At 37.6% G+C, this 18,644-nt stretch overlaps 1 protein-coding gene across 1 annotated transcript; it reads right to left on the reverse strand.

Moving 5' to 3' along the window:
• Positions 1-8,386: 8,386 nt before the first annotated feature.
• Smp_199110 (hypothetical protein) lies at positions 8,387-8,581 on the reverse strand (the record flags this gene model as incomplete). The annotated part of the gene is made up of 1 exon (XM_018792776.1): positions 8,387-8,581. The coding sequence occupies one exon, from the start codon at positions 8,579-8,581 to the stop codon at positions 8,387-8,389; it is 195 nt and encodes a 64-aa protein (XP_018647219.1).
• Between the last annotated feature and the right edge of the window lie 10,063 nt (positions 8,582-18,644).

Genomic DNA, 18,644 nt, shown 5'->3' on the forward strand with positions numbered 1-18,644 from the left:
CCCATAATAGGACGAAACGGCCGTCAAGCAGTGCTTCCAGGTTTTCGATGGTGGTCTAGCTTCAATTGACTCATGATCTCAACTCTATAAACCTGCTAAAATCTCCACAAAACCCCTTCTGATAATTAATTGGAACATTAAAATAACATAAATATTCAGTTTCAAATTACGTTCATCCTCTTTGAATTCATTCATTTATTTTGTTTATTTATCTTCATTTTATGCATGCTGTGGCATATATGATTCATATCATATATTAAAAATTGTATGTTTTCTTAAAAATTCACCGACAAGAGACAATATATTATGAATGAAATTTCTCCTCTCACTACTTACGTATATATACAATATGTTATCTTAACACTTATCATTTCACATCATAAGTCTCTTACATACTAATACATATACCTAGTTTAAACATTTCTAACGTTGATTGGATGACCTATTCACTGTACAATGAACCAAAGAACCATCTACCTATTTATATTCGATAATTTTAATGTTTGATTATATTTCCTTGAAAAAGCTTGGACCAAATTGCCAGGCAGTTCAGGAGGACGATGGGAGATGTGAGAACCAAGAAATGAGCTGATATGGCCTCCCATCATCACTTGCTGGTCGCCAAGATGAAATTAAAACTCAAGAAGCATTGGAAAATGGGGCGGACAACATCACAAAAGTTTAAAACGTCTTTTCTTCGGGATACTGACAAACTCAACAAATCCAAGATAGCCCACAGCAATAGATTCCAGGTCTTCCATGATCTACTCAATAGAGAGGGAACCACCATGGAGAGCACCTGGAAACGGATAAATGAGGGAATCACTTCAACATGTCATGAGGTTTCGGGTCACAAGAAGCACTATAGTGAAATTTATATCTAGTGATTTTTTGTAACAACAAATTAAAGATCACATATTTTTTCTATTTGTCACACTTTTTATGTAACCACACTTATATTCGATATCTATTGTTTTTCTGTATCAATGGTAAAGAAACGAATACTTTTGTTTGGTTATATATAACACGACTTCACTACCGCGATTCTTAAAATATAAACGTTGTATCCGCCGTCTATTCTTCTGCTTTAACGGCCACGGCCTTTGATTGAAGATTATAATAGTATTATAACATCCTTTTAGGCCATTCCACACTACGTTGGTGCTTTGGCCCGGATCATTACTGAATAATACTACTGGATCTAATCTTCTTCATTTTGCTGTTGGTGCCATCACGTGCAGAGGAACCTTTGTTAACCAAGTGAACTTATTTGTGGTTGTTATCTCAGAAAGCAGCTTACAAATAACACTCATTTCATAACACTGTTACCATTTTGTTGCTCAATATACCCTTTTATAATTTAACTGTAATTTGTTACCTTTTGCGTTAATCATAGACACACGCTTAGGTTTGTAGTGTTAATTCTTTTGGTATATTGTTGGTAACTTTGCGTATTGTTATATTTTAACTAAGCTCTTTCGCTGAGGTCCACCACAAATCTGGTGAGCCCTTATATTTTTTTTGAAACTGTAATTTTGTGTCCACTTACAAACATTACGGCGCTAATTTTTTTCTTGGTAGTAATTATTTTTTTTTGTATATTTGTAATGTTCTCATCCGAATCTGAAGGAATTAGCCAGGATAACGACCGAACAGAGTTACACGCTTTAAACGTTATAAATGTACCTCCATTCAGTAGAATAAACCCACGTGTATGGTTTGCCCAGGTGGAAGTGTAGTTTCAGCGGCGTAACATTCGTTTACAGGCATCGAAATACTCTTTTGTGCTTGGAATTCTACCGACTGAGGTAGCATCTGAGGTATCAAACCTCATAGACAATGTCCCTGTATCAAATGCCTACGATCAGTTGAAGCAGGCTATTATCCAACGTACCTCACTTTCGGATGCAAAGAAGCTACAACAATTACTGCATGAGTGCGAGCTAGGTGACAAGTCACTCTGCCAATTATTACGCCACATGAGGCAGTTGGCTGGACCTTTTAAGGTTGGTGATATTTTTCTGGGAGAAATTTGGCTGCAACGTTTACCAACAGTAGTCCGGCAAATTCTCTGCACTTCTAACCAACCTTTAGATTTAGAGGTTCTAGCTAGCATGGCTGACAAAGTTTTAGAAGTAACGCCAGGCACAACACCCTACATGCAGGCGATATCACAAACTTCGAGTGACACTCAAACTCCGAACATAGCTTCCTTAACAGCTGAATTAAGTGACTTACGTACACAGCACGCACGCACCGTTGCCAGTCTTGAAAATAAGCTAGATACGTTACAATCAATTATTTCCAATCTCACCTCTCGAAAGTCTCGCTCTAGTTTTCAGGGGAGCAAGAACCGAGATAAATCAAGAACAAAAAAAATGATGACATCTGTTGGTACCATAGAAAGTATGGTGACAAAGCTAGGAAGTGTGTTACGTCCTGTAAATTTTTCAGGTCATTTTCCTCGCCAAAAGGTGTCAACCAGACAGTAGTACCGACAAACGTTACAGGTCATGCTACTAGTCACCTTTTTCACGTTCTCGACAAAACTTCTGGCTACAAATTCTTAGTAGACACCGGAGCCGAAGTCAGTGTTATCCCAGTTACGCTAGCCAAGAAACCTATTTCTAAATGTGGAAAATATTCATTGAGAGCAGTTAATAAAACTGAAATAAAAACATTTGGAGAACAACTCTTGACATTAGATTTGGGAATTAGACGTCGACTAAACTGGGTGTTTATTATTGCTGATGTCCGTCACCCTATATTAGGTGCAGACTTCCTAAGCTCCTACAACTTATTAGTCGATGTTAAAAAGCGAAAACTTATCGATTCGTGCACAAAACTCCAAGTTCATGGAATTCAATCGCACTATCATATACATAGTATTAAAATCAACACTCCAGTAAACGACATATCCGTCAATACTTTATCTAAATTTCCAAAGTTAACGAAACCAGATTACAGCGAAAACACCATCCAGCATTCCGTGGTGCATCGAATCATCACCAAAAGCCAACCAGTTTCGGCACGTCCACGTCGTTTACCACCGGACAAGCTTACAGCTACAAAAGCCGAATTTGAGCACATAATGCGATCAGTTTTCTTAAAGGAGCAAATTAGCAAGCACCTAAACACATGTAAGTTTGTGTTTGTCCGTGTCGACTCAGTAAAACGTCCTTTGCAACACCCTTATGAAGGACCTTATGAAGTAGTAGACAGGCAAGAAAAATATTTCACCATCAAGAAGAATGGAAAAAAGGAAACAGTTGCAATTGACAGGCTAAAACCCGCCTTCATATAGTCTGAAACACAAGACAGTCGAAAGCCGTCTAAAGGCAACACCAATTGCACAACACAGCTTCCAAAGAGAGTATAAAGAATGTCTATCTGTAAATAAAAAGCCTCTGTATATACGCCTACAATTCAGAGACAATGCACCTAGTGAGATGCTAAGACTGAAGTTATGAAGATCAATCCAAAGGACTTTTAATGCATGTAAACTACAACTAATGTTTCCACATGTCCAATGATCACACCGATGTTGAAAGACAAATTGCCTAGACTAGCCACTTCGTTCTGTATCTATCAATTCGACTGCTCCTGTGGGGCAAGTTACATAGGCAGATGTTCTAGGAATTTGTATACTCGGGCTCGTGAGCACCTCCCAGTGTGGTTAAGCAAAGGTGTAGTCAAAACGGTCAACAGCTCTATTTTAGCCCACTTAGTTCAGACGGGACATAGAGCCAACATTGAGCAATCTTTCACAGTAATATATCATGTTCACAGCAGTCAACCTAATTCCATCAGACTGAGAATACTACAGACGGCTGAGGCAATTGCTATTCGGATCAAAAAGCCAGAGCTTTGCATCCAAAAGAAATATGTCCAGCCACTCCTTTTACCCTGGTCAACTTCAGGGTCAACTTGTTAATAATCAATTTTATAATATGGTGACATCAATCCGATTAATGCTCATTTTTATATCCTAAACTTATTTTATCTACACATCTTACCAGTCATTATTATTATTATTATTATTATTATTATTATCACACTTGCTAACCTTTTAGAGAAATTTATTTAGCATCCACCCCTATTTACTATATCTGACCTAATTCATATTATTCTACATATTACGTAATTTCTGATTTGTAATCCCATTGTTCTCTATCTCACCCCCATATCAACTATATATATATATATATATATATATATATATATTCTGATCATTTATCTTACGATTTTATTTCACTTATAAACGGATTCAAGTTAACACTTCATATTAGTCAGCTCCAACATTGACGATTCAATTTGATTTTATATGACAAACAACATTCCTTGATTCACATATTACAGTTTCTTAAATGATGTACTCTGCCTTAAACTTGGTCAATCTTCTTTTATGGATTATTAATTTGGATTTGATCATTGTAGAACGTGATGAGATATTATTGAAAAGAATATTCTTCGTTCATATAATTGTGTTTTAATGAATAATGGTTATTTGAAGTTCATAAACTACTGGAATGGTTGCAATACGATCAAACCTACGACGCTTCTGACACCCAAAAAGCGAGTTTATATTATGTAACCATTCAGGGACAACTCAAATAGTCTCATGTTGAAACGGAGAATGAAATTAGCTATCAACAGGATATTTTATGCAGCTCAACTTGTATTTTTTGAAAAGACAAGGTCTATGTTTCACGAAAAACCCAAACAGCTCATAAGAGATTGTGTCACATCCCATTGTGTCTATCATTTTACATGTATTGCGGAAACACGTACATAGGGAAGAGCAATGGTTATCTGAAATTAAGGGTGGCGGAACACATACCTGAATGGCTGCAGAAACAAATGAATGCTAATGGTCAAATACGGTCACAGGATAGACAGACATCTTCCTCCATTGCGAAATATTTGGTTAAAACTGGTCCTAAGGTTGACAAAAGCCTTCAAGGACATATACTAAGGTTTATTGAAGCCTCGGCTATACGGAAATCGAAGCCCCCTTTATGTGTTCAAAAACAATTTGTTCTTACGCTCAACCTACCCTGGTAATGCTGATTTTTTATCCGGAGTGGTCATCACATTGTTTTTGTGTACTTTTTTTCTTTCTTTGTTACGGCTTACCTTACCTGTCTAGTTGACATTTTAATTTTCATATAAAAATGTCTTAGCATGTGAGACCAGATGGTTCGAAATGTATTGCACAAATACATCACATAATCACAATTGGTTGATCACTGGGTGGTGATCAATGTCATGCGTGTCAAGTCCTTCTTAGTGCTGATCGAATGCTATCGATCAAGTTGCAGTGTGACCACCAGTCTAGGTGGCTCGACACTGTGTGCACTATATATATATTGAGGTAAGATGGTGGTTGGAGGTGGTCAACAGGAAACCCTGGATCCGGGTTTCGTGCTACTTGGCACTCGTCAGCAAGGTGTACCTGTAATCTTGAGGGAACTGATGCTCCCTGACGGATTCGATCCCGTGTCACTCAGCTTCACAGTCAGAGACGTTATCACTGACTTGACACGCATGACATTGATCACCACCCAGTGATCAATCAATTGTGATTGCATCTCAGTCTCATCAGCCCTTGTGGTCTGGTGTATGACGAAATCTCAGCACGGATACAGAAGGCTCGTCTAGCTTTCACCAACTTGCGTCATTTATGGCGTAGGCGAGATATCTGTCTAGCAACAAAGGGACATGTTTACTGTGCAGCAATTCGCTCCGTCCTACTTTATGGCAGTGAAACATGGCCGATAAGAGTAGAGGATATTCGTAGGCTACTAGTATTTGATCACAGGTGTCTTCGAAGCATTGCTCGTATATCCTGGGACCACCGGGTAAGTAATGCAGTTGTTAGGAAACGGGTACTAGGTAAGGATGGCAAATCGATTGATGAAGTAGTGAAACTTCATCAGTTGAGATGGCTGGGACACGTGTTACGTATGCCCAACCACCGACTGCTCCGACGTGCAATGTTTCATGGTGTAGGAGTAGGTTGGAAGAAAGCTAGGGGCGGCCAGACCAAAACATGGCATAAATCCATGAAGTCACTGACAAGTGGTCTGGGGCATGTTAGTAGGTGTAGACTACCTGGTTGGGATTCGCGAGATGATAGCAATCGATGGTTAGAGACCTTGAATGACATGGCTCAAAATCGTTTGCAATGGCGATGGTGCATCCACTCTTTGTGTTCTACCATCTTCTAATCTTCTGAATTCCTCATGTCTCTATCTTTTTCTCTTTCCAAATTTATTTCACTGTACTATACTCCTTCAATAATTTCTTCAAACCCTAATCTTTTGTATTTCTGATTATACTCCTACTACTTCTACCACTATGGGATTTGAATCGACAACTTCGTCTCTGTGCTAATGTGGTATGGCAACTCGAACTGATGTACGTACGTACGAAGTTCTACGTTGTGACTGACTGACTGCATCTCAGTCCTACAGGAGGTTGGTCGCATCCCGAATAGCTCAGTGATAACGTCTCTGACTGTGAAGCTGAGTGACACGGGATCGAATCCGTCAGGGAGCATCAGTTCCCTCAAGATTACAGGTACACCTTGCTGACGAGTGCCAAGTAGCTCGAAACCAGGATCCAGGGTTTCCTGTTGACCACCTCCAATCACCATCTTACAGTCTCTATTATTCAGAGTCATTAATAGAGTGAGAGAACTTTCAAAGAATTCAAATTTATAGTAAAAACTCTGTGATCCTTAATTTTTTTTATCGTTTTAATGTGAAGCACATCTGCTACTAATGACTGAATTCAGTATGATTGAGTTTGCCCATCTGTTCTTCTTGTAATTATACACATATGCATTGCTATGTTTGAAGCGATTACGAATTCACCTAGTCTGCGAACGGAACAAAGACTTGTGACCAAAGACCAATTAGCTAGCTATTCTGATGAGTCCCAGCCTTCTAAGCAGATAGAGTACAAGTCTGAACGGGGAAAAATATATTCGACAAGCAGCCAGAAGCACAAGCCATCCAACAGGCACAAATTAAATGTATATATGCAACAGAAAACTGTCCTTGGGAAGCGGTACAAAATAGCATACTAAAAGACACAACGGACCATTAACATTTAGGATTTTCTCAAGTAGGAAATACGACATAAAGGTGAAAAAGGCGCTTTTGGCGCGGAAACAAAGAAATTCAAAATTTCAAAATAAAACTACAAAGTTAAGGTATTTACCAAGTGAGTTCCGGGGATCTAACATCCCCAACATGCATTATTAGTTTTTCAGCCGTCGTTAATTTTAAATTTTGATCTGAAGTTAATATTTGTTATTCTTTACTATATATGTGGTATTGTTATTCATGTAACCGTACCTTTTTTAAAATATAGAAATTACCTCTACAATCTCGTCTTCTTTCTCTTCATCTGCACATTTTTGTCAGAGTTTTAGTGTTGTTGTGTGTTAATCCCAACCTTATAAAGGTTATTTAAACCCCTCTCATATTAGAATAAGCTCCTTATCTTCCCTACTATTGAAATAAATTAACATCACAACTAGAACTTTATGATTGTTGTGCTTTGAATAATTGATACAATTTGAGTGTCAACTCAGCGATCTTAATTTATCGTGTTTGGTGTGAACCCTGAAGCGTCTGAGCTTGATATTTAACGGCGTCGTAAATGTTCATTGTCTAGGAATAATGAATTAGTATCGAAACTCTGTTCGAGATTTTCTGATTTAACAAAAAGGGCATTCCGGAAGCATGTGAAGGACTTCTAGCCTTCGATGTAATTTTATATACTGATTCTTGAACAACTAAGAAGACAATTATTCAACTGAAATTTAAGGACACAACCTGTAAACATTTAGGAAACTTGACAAAATAAGCAACAATTTGTAATTCTGATCAGTTGGATTGGTATAATACATACATTGACCACTTAAATATACCGAAGTTTATCAGCTGTGAGGATAGATTGAATATATTTTGGTCGATTGTAATATGATGTGGGATTTTCAGGAACAACTTAACCATAAAAGTTCTGAATAAATGAAATAATAGAGTTGGTTTTAGTCTTGGATCAGTTTCAACAGAAGAACAATAGGAAACCAGATTGTACTGGACAGATATTTCATCGAAGTATAGGACTCCTCAAGAGTGTATACCGATGATCATGCCAGGACTTTTAGACCTTATGACAAGCGCTTAACATTTAGATTACTAAAATGGGGCCTCCTATCCCCCCTTCTTCATTTAAGCTCATTATCCATTTCGCCTTACGTCATCCAGAATCGTATCAAGTTACTTTTTTACTCCTGACATGAATGAACCTCAACTATCAGTACTTCTCAATAGAACTTTGGAGATTCCTCTTGAAACCAGTCAGCAGGGATCTAATAATTACAAGGATAATAATTTAGAAATACATTTTTACCTTTGGTAACACTGTAATTATATTGATCTGATATACATTCTTGAACTGAAGGCAACCTTGTGGGTATGTCTGAACGTTGTTGATGATGACGTTGACCAATTATATGTTCATATTTCTGTGAAAATTTGAAATCAGTTCGCTGAAAACTATTCATTTTTAAATATTCTGATGAATGGTTTATATTTTCATATAGATGTAATCTATTTGTAGTTACAAATGATGAGATTAATACTATAAATGGAAAAATAATTAATTTAAAACGAAAATGTTATTTTCATATATTTTGAACATATATGAATAGTGAATAAACTATAAGCAAGTGTTATGATTTTCTTATAAGTACTTTTTAGAGCTGATGTATTTAATCGTAACGTACGTTATTAGGATCATCGATAAACAAGGAAGATTTGATGTCGATACAAAAGAACGAATTGGCATGGAAACGCCATCATCCTTCAAATGAGAAATATCTGGAACTCAAAATAATCGTCATACAACATCACAGTCCGAGTTTTTAACAATAATGTTAAAATGGTTTTATTTTGGATGCAGCTGAAACCTGAAGAACTTCCACCATGAACGATAGAGTATTCATAAACAACTGCTTACACAATATAGTTCAGATTCACTGAGTGGAGACCACAAACAACGACCTGCTCTATTAGATGAGAAAGTAGTTATCAGTTGATGATTGTATAAGAAAAGGCTTTGGGTTGGATAGGACGTACTTGGATTAATCCACTAACCTCCACTACAAGCGAACCCTAACTTGGAATTCTCAATACAAAAGCAAAAGGGGCAGAAAAAACACATGGTGCAGGTAGTTGAGGAGACAGACATGTAAACGATGAACACCATTTAGCAATAGCAGGTTTAATTACATAGTATTTTTCTAAATATCGTGATATTTGTTAGTGTCACTATACTGTTAGTGTTATTATTAATAATAATAATCAGTGGCCAGCTTTATCAAGTAATTGCAATGATTTTAATACGGATTCGTGATTAGTCAGTGTAAAATGCTTATTTTTAGCAATAATAACCCTAAAACATTATTATTGATTTGGTAAACGTTACTTTTAGAAAAATAGTCATTATATTTATCATTTTCTTGTCATCCACAGGGATGCCTTGTTCTTCATCGTGACAATAGAACTAAAAAAATTAATTTCAATTATGTAATTTTAATTGAAATAAAATTTGTAATTTTATCTTGTTGACAGGAGGAAAACAATTTGTTTTCAAAAGAATTTTCAGTGATTGACATCTAACTGTTTGTGGAAAGGCTAATAATAATTTAATACAGTGGATCTTCAATCAAAATCTGAAGTTAGTTCTTATTACATAATGAACTCAAGGATCAGTTAATTGTTTCGTTGTATTATGAGACTCATAAGTCAAGTGCACACATGATTTTAAATTCAATTAAACTCAAGACCTTCGATTTTATCTTACCCTTATTTCTAGATGATGCAGAACTATAAATAATTTTCATGTATTGTTCTCATTGATGTCCAGCTTTTGAATTTATTTCCATAAATCCTGTGGAAAAGCCGTAATAATTAGAGTTCATCAAGCGGAAAGTGAACAGGTTTCAAATTAGTAACCGAATGGTATCGTGAAAGTCTTGAGACAAATTTGTCAAATTAGAGCATTCTTCTGAACAGTACTTAACTATGGTGAAACGGTTACCTAATATCCTGTATTTTTAATTTATTCTATTACTGACATATGTGCGTGACATAATGAGCTTGCCTGAGTAATTGTACTTATGAATACCCCCAAAATTCCCTGGTACGGCCGAAAGTGAGGAGGGCCCTCCCTCCCTCTCGGAATACTCTCACACAGCCACGCGTATACAGCCTCTACCAGGGAAGTCCTACTCACTGCCTTCTCGTGGCATCGGTGTTGTTTACGAAATTGAGAGGACGGAAAGCGAATGTCCGGCGCTTTAACCGGGTTGGTGGACATGGAAAGTTCACTTAGGGGAGTTGGAAAACCCTGACTCCAAACCAATGGTGCACATGGGCTCCAGTACCTTGAGGGAACAAATGGCGTATGAACCAATCGCTGGTCACCGGCTACCATAGGACTGTATCTCCTGACGTTGCTCCACTGCCATGTGGATCAGATCTTTAGGTCAAAGGCTCCGGGCATGGCCACCTAAGAAAACTACCTGCTTCAGTTTGGGCACCTGGACAGTATCACATCCCTCACAAAAATACAATGAAGTGACGATATTTACTGAAAATACTATTCACGCTCCGATTAAAAGTCAGACAATTCACATTATTATTATTATTATTGACCACATCAATCATTCACTCCCTTTTATTCCCAATTTGTGTATTCTTACTTTTCAACTTATGCAGCAGCTTGCTTATGGCGGAAACTCTGTTCTATCTAGACTATCTCCAGTCACTGTCTGGGCAAAAGTGAATGCTTCCACCGAATACGTATACTAAACCAGTCTTTCTGAAACCACATGCAACATTCAAACTGTCTTCCTTCAACGTTCGCACACTAATGCAGATCGGACAACAGATAGGGCTGACGATCTCTTTAAAAAGTCTTAATGTCGATGTTTGTTGTGTATCCGAGACCCGTATTCAAAACTCTAGTGAAGTACTACAAATTCGCTCTCCATCTGTCGCTTCAAAAGGTTTGTTTTACGTGCGTTTATCCGGGGACGCAGTAGCATCTTATTGTGGTCTTGCTGGTGTTGTTGTCACACTAAGCGCTAGAGCTGAGGCAGCACTAATCGATGGGATCACCATTAACAGTCCGCTATATGCTGTTAGATTAGAAAGTTTTATCAAAGTGGGAAACGATGTCTTTTTGTCATCTCCGCCTATGCCCCGACAGATTGCAGCCTGGATGCAATCAAGGATGAATTCTATCACCAGTTAACTGTTCTTCTCCAGAAAGTGCGTTTGACATATATTGTAGTACTAGCCGGTGACTTGAATGCACAGGTCGGGCGTCTAGGCACAGAAGAGAGTCGTTTAGGTGGTCGATAGGGACTTGTTGGTTGCAGGACAGATAACGGGGACCGTCTACTGTAACTAAGCACAGACTACAAACTGTTTCTGGCTAGCTCTAACTTCCGGCAACGTCATCGCCGATTTGCCACCTGGCGTCATCCCTCTGCATCTCAAGCCTGTGTGGTTGTGTACAAGACTGCTGCTCCTTTTGGAGTACCGATCTGGACTCTGATCATGCCTTGGTCTGCACCAATCTTACTTTAATTTTCAGTGGCCAACGAATTGACCGCCATCAACGGATCGATGTTAGTGAACTGGCTGCAACTTCTGTATCGAAGCGAGCTAGCTTCTAGGCTAGCTACCATCCCACCGAAAGTATAAATGGGCATTGGTTGCAACTGCATGACTCCATGAAAATGGAGAGTAAAGTCGCTTGCGGCTTCGCGAAATGTCCAGCTTATAAGCACTGGGTTTCTTCTGGCTCCTTACAACTGATGGAAGCCCGTTGGTCTACTTTGGGTGACCGTGAGTTTGACCACAAACGAAGGTTGTTACGTAATGAAATTGGGCAAAGGACCGAGAAGCCTGGTGGTCGGAGCGTGCTAATGAGCTGGAGGCAGCGACTGCATCTGGTAACTGCCGGAAGCTCTTCCAACTCATCCGAGCCACTGGCAGCAAGAAGTCTGGTGTGAGTGAAACAATCTGTAAAAATGACGGGATGCCAATCACTAACATCTATCGACGTCTTGGACGATGGGCTGGATTTTTCGAAGGGCAGTTCAACTGGCCTACTGCTCCAGCGACATCGACCAGATTGTCCTGCCCCCCATGGCTGGTGACGACTGACCCACCAAACGAGGCGGAAGCCCGCAAGGAACTCCAACTCTTGAAACGCTACAAATCACCGGGCCCAGATGACTTACCTTTGGCTCTTTTTGAAGATGGTGGTAACTTTCTGGCTAGGGAATTGACTGTGTTGTTTGCAAAGGTTTGGGAGCTAGAAAGTGTTCCAACATCATGGAATGAGTCAATAGTCGTCCCTATCTTTAAAAAGGGTTCACGTTGTTCCTGTAACAACTATTGTGGGATAAATCTACTTCCGATTGCGTCCAAATTATCGGCTTCTATCATTCTTCGTAGGTTGTTTAAAACCTGAGAAAGATTGACTCGCGAGGAGCAGGCTGGTTTTCGTTCTGGTCGAGGATGCATTGATCATATCTTCACCCTCCGCCAAATGTTAGAACACTGTCATAATTATCACAGGCCAACAATCGTAGTGTTTCATGATATCAGGGCTGCCTTCGATTCGTTGGACAGGACTGTTCTCTGGGATTGTCTATTGAAGAAGGGTGTGCCTGAGAAGTTCATTAACATCTTAAAGGCCCTGTATACGAACACCTCAGGCAGAGTGGGGGCATACAACCACCTTTCTCCTTTGTTCCATTCAAGCAGTGGGGTCAGGCAGGTGTTGAGTCGGCTTCCGGAGAACTCCAACGGAGCCTCCAGAGGCTCATAAAGAGCCCCAGCCATTCAGAATACGATGGAACATTCTAGAGTTCCAACGTGGCGTGATACTATTGGTCGGTATCATAATATGTCGTTAATGGATTGGCTAACATCTATAAATACCTATGATTTTCTGTAACAAGATTGAACCTTGCAGTAAAGTATTTCTCTCATACTCGTGTCTTCTCTCTGGTGTTCAAGTCGCTGAATAGTTCTAGCCTGGGGTTATCAGAATAGCTTAGGATCTGAATATAGCGTTCAACTTACAAGACATATCAGTGGCGACGGGAAAATGACAATGAATATTTCTCTGGAGCAATTAGAAGCCTATATGCTGCGTCAAGAAAAGAGGTTTGAAGAGTTTCAAATTAGAATCATGGAAACCCTGATGCAGAAATTCTGCCTGTCCGAGAGAAATCCTGCTTCTAGTGAATCACAAGTTTCACATACTGATTCAGTCATTAATGCCATACATGAATTTAATTTTGATGGTGTAGCAGGTATAACCTTTGAGTCGTGGTTTAAGAAGTATGAAGATTTGTTCTATATTGATCTTCGCAACCTGGATGACGCTTCTAAAGTCAGAATACTTCTGAGAAAACTTGGGACTGTGGAACATGAACGCTACAGCAACTTCATTCTTCCGAAGAACCCACGAGATTTTAGTTTTGATGAAACAGTCAAAACCCTGTCCCAAATCTTCGGAGAACAATCATCTCTATTTAATATCCATTATCAGTGCTTAAAGTTAACGAAAGAACCAGGAGATGATTGGGTGAAACATGCAGGAACTGTGAACCGTCAATATGAGAGGTTCAAATTGTCGTCCATGTCTGAGGACCAGTTTAAATGCTTAGTATTTATCTGCAGCCTGTGTTCACCTGAGGATGCTGATATCCGAACCAGAATCCTAAGCAAACTTGAACACTACCCTAACATGACCTTGCAGGAGGTAACTACCGAGTGCCAAAGGTTAGTGAACTTGAAGCATGATACCTCAATGGTAGAAAACAGTAACTGTTTCCATAATGTCAATGCAGTCAAAAGAAAATCCTTGCAAGGTTCCAGCATGCGTAATTATCGTAATGCCCAAAGCATGCAATCCGCAATTAATCAGTTGGCAATCAGTGTCCGCAGGCACGGTATGCACTTTGCACATTCGAAGTGCAAAGTACTTCTACAAGACTGGCACGATTCTAATCCTATACTCACCCTGGATGGTGATCAGAATGGAGTAGTTGAGAAGTTCGTGTATCTAGGTAGTTACATAAGTGCTGGTGGTGGCGTGAGTGTTGAGATTGATTCATGTATAGTGAAAGCCAGAGCGGCTTATGCCACTCTGGGCCATCTTTGGCGCCTTCGTGATGCTAGTCTGACTGTAAAAGGTCGGGTCTACAACGCGTCGGTGAGAGCAGTTTTGCTCTATGTTTGTGAAACCTGGCCTCTCCGAGTTGAGGATATTAGACGACTCTCTGTGTTCGATCACCGTTGTCTCCGAAGTATTGCTGACATCCAGCGGCAACACCATGTTAGTAATGCAGAGGTTCTACATCGTGTGTTTGGGTGCAGAGACGATAATCCAATTGGTGTCACCATCTTGAAACATCGACTTCGGTGGCTTGGACATGTTCTACGAATGTCGACCCAGAGAATTCCTCGCCGTTCATTATTTTCCAACAACGGAACTGGTTAGAAAAAGCGGAGAGGTGGTCAGTGTGTGACATGGTGTCGTGGTATGAAAGAAAGCTGCAAAGGGCTAGCTTCTGTTGGTCCTTCACGACTCCCTGGCTGGGGTCCGAGAGATGGTGCAACACAGTGGCTAGAGACGTTATCAGATATGGCTCAGAATAGAAGCCAGTGGCGATATTGCTGTAACCTTCTCATACTTCCTACATCAAAAGTGGTTGTAACTTCCCTAACTGAAAGAATTCTTTCCAGTTATACGTTTCCGTTTCCCCCATTATTATTATTATTATTATTATTATTACACTAACATACACTAATCTGTAGTTGTTATTGTTCTTTTCTTTCTTCTATTTTTTTCTCATACTCACCTTACCCCTTTTTCTCTTCCCATTCTCATTGTTTTGTGTGGCGCCTATATATTTGGTGCCTCGTTGTACCGATATTTATGTGTTCACATAAAATAAATAATAAATAAAATAAATACTTATGAATATCATCGACCTGATGGAGGCCATATTCTAAGAATCAGTCAGTTGTCGAGAAAATGATTTATGGATTTCATTCTTAATTATCTTGCCACAAAATGTCGATAAATGTAACAATTTCATGATTTGTATTTTTGTGTAGAAGGTACTCGTCTACGTACATTCGATTTATTCAGTTGACTAACTATGCTCATTTGCTCTTAGTCTGGTTCTGTTATTTTTGTAATTTTAAATATTTCTTGATTGATCTTCGCGTGAATAAATTGTTTCCATTAATCTATAATACCTTTAGTTAATGTTTCACTACCTTTCATTGAAGCAATTTTCAATGAACTTACTAAAACTTTTAGACAGAGTTTATAACTGTCGATAACGATTATTGAGTCAATTTTATCTGTAGAATATTTTCGAAATTCGTCCATTTAAAAACTTATTGGGTTTTTGTTCCACTCGCTAACATAAATAGTTTATTATAACATTAAAACACGGTGCATTTTCAGTCACTGACAGTATAATTTTCGTAAGGACTTCAGTAGTTCTGCTTAGTAACTGAAATGAATTCTCACTTGAACAGAAGTTTGCTTGACATAATTTAAAAGAAAGTAAAATCTACAACTAATATTTTATTGAGCTTTTTACAGTGCCTTTTCATACGTCTATGAAATAAGAATTATCATAACTAAAGGTATTTAATGGAAATATGTATTTAACTACATGTAAATTTACAGTACTGTTTACTTTACAAAAAGATGGTCGGTTGTGCTGTGGTGTGGTTTACTTATATCCATATAAGTAGTACATGGTGTTGGTCAGACATAGAATATATTTTGGCAGAAGACTGATGAGGAAAGAACTGAAACGAAGCGCAATCGGTAGAAAAATGCACGAACAATGGAATTAGAGAAGAAACAGTGAAGATTGAGACTATTGGTTGTTAATTTGCAAATTGACTGTCCATTGTATGGTTTTCAGAATTTACTCAGATAGTCTGTAATTTTTACTTAAATACATTCGATTGTCCCCAACCAGTGTTCTGTTCACTACAATGCGAATTTGACGTAAATTTATCGAAATCAAGCATTTTTGTGTAATGAAAAACCCAGAACAACCGATGTTTACTAAGTTGAGAACATACGTTAATAAAGGTTTATGTATGATCGCGCGAAGATGATCTCTGAAGTTACTTTTTACTCATTACCAACGTAATATCGAGAAAACTTCGATATGCTTATTGATGATTTAGAGAATAGCTGTAAATTCACAATCAGCCCACTCTTTGTATCACTGTAGGTTTTATAATTATATATATATATATATATATATATATAGCAATATCAATCCTAGTTTTTTAATTCTCGTAGTTGAAGTATTATATAATTATGAATGACCATACTCTTTTGCATATGAATATTCTTCTGTCTATTTATACTAGTAACTGCACCTGACTCTATTCATCAATCTATGTGTTTGATATTCTATTGTATGGTTACACCGAAATTCAAAGATTACTTTGACGATATTATAGTAGATTGAAAAACTTGGGTAAAATACCGTTGTAAAGTGAACGAATTTCACTCGACTATTTTAACCAGTAACAAAACCTTCTAGAAATACTGGATACTTTTCTCAAGCACCTACATTTCGCTTACGCTTTAATCGTACTATGTTATGGCTACTTCAGAAAATGGTAAGAAAACTTAAGAAATTACCAGTTTTGATAGTTCATTTAATTTATTTTATTGCAGTATATTTTAAGTGGATTAAAATCCATCCTGAAAACATGTGTCGTCAAGATCTGACATTACTACTGATAGTCAGAAAGAACTAAACAATTGATTCATCCAAGCTGAAGACACCATTCATGGATACTTACAATTAATTTGAACTAATGACCCTAAATTCTTTGACGCCGGCGAGTACAGTAAGTGAAAACCAAAGTTTTGGTATTCAGCGCTTCACACATGCTAGCTTTAGTGTTATGGAATGACTGTCTATCATCCATTGCCATCAGTGATGTATTATTTCTATTAGTGATACAAAATGAGTAATCTCTACTAATCATATTTTTCATCAGAGCCTCAGAAATCCCTTATGAAGCTAGATCATAGTCACTACTATTATTCCTTCTTCTCCAACTAATCTGTTGGAAAAAAGAAGAAACAAGGTTAAATATACTCTAATAAATTTGAATTCAATTACTTACCAAAACGAATAAAGTTGTCAGTAGTATAAATTAACATGGCAAATTGGATTAATTTGTCTAAATTTGAAAATAACATATCTTCACATTGTAAATACAATAGAGTAAATCAAAAGAAATTGAAATCAATGACTATTTACTTGAGTGATAAGTAGGAATTGATAATGAACAATAAGTTATGAATGGTAATAAAGTAGATTTAACGAACACAAGTACCATGACGATAGTATTCAAAATATCTTTGACAAAACAATTTTTAGAGGTGATATTTATGTAATTCTATCATTATTATAAATATCGAATTGATCAATTAATATTACCTATTTAAACAAAAAAACAAACACGTTTTTACACTCGGTTATTTATTAATCAAACATAAAAGTTTTTTTAATATCTAAGAGTCAATAGATAAGAGCAATATATCATTGTGAAGGGTTTAAGCTATCCCATTTTCGATATATTAAAATTGAATCTAGCTCGGTGTTTATTGGTAAATGTTATGCCCCGATAACAATAGTGAATGGTAACTTTGGGATCCATTTATGGACCAATATTATGCATAGAATTTTTATCATATATTTGCTAAATAATTAAACTACTCATATTCATGTTCCTTTCATTGTGAGCTTTATTTTGACTCTTGGACTATTGTACGATTATTGTACGATTTACCATTCCTGAGTTATACCCAGTCTATTAATTACTGCTCCCCCTATTCATAGCCAAATTTGGCTAACTCTTGTACAAATGTTGTTTTCTATTTTATTGGTACGATATGGTCAGTCTGTTTGGTATATAAATTCAATATGTTTGAAATGCAATGATTCATACCACAGAGGCTGTTATTGGTGTTCTGGACTTAAGTGGCTGGGCTAGGCAGAAAGCAGGACCGATTAGCACTCTAGACTGCTCGTACAGTTTTCGTGTGTCACTGTTCCAATCGATAATTCGCTGCTCTCTGATTGGCGGTTTTATCACGTCCACTAGGCCACAAGATATAACAGTAAATGAGTGTTTCAAGTGGATTACCAATACCTACTAAGAACACAAGCATTATGCTTATTGAAAAAGTTTGTGGTTATATAAAATAAATAGCTTAATGTAACGTATCCCCCGTTTAATCCAGAACAGACTGCGTTCGAATCCCGAGATGTACATTAACACAAAGATTTAAGTTCGTCTACCTGAAAAGTCTCGAATTAGACAAAACTGGTATCGTGAGTTTGATTTCTAACCACAGTATTTACATATAATATGTGAAATGTTGTGATTGTTTCGGATTATCTTTCTCAGATAAACAATGTCAAAATGTTCAGTCTTTATTCGTTCCTGATGAGGAAAGAATTCTTATTGATT

Source organism: Schistosoma mansoni, assembly GCF_000237925.1.
Source record: "Schistosoma mansoni, WGS project CABG00000000 data, supercontig 0211, strain Puerto Rico, whole genome shotgun sequence".
Lineage (NCBI taxonomy): Eukaryota > Metazoa > Platyhelminthes > Trematoda > Strigeidida > Schistosomatidae > Schistosoma > Schistosoma mansoni.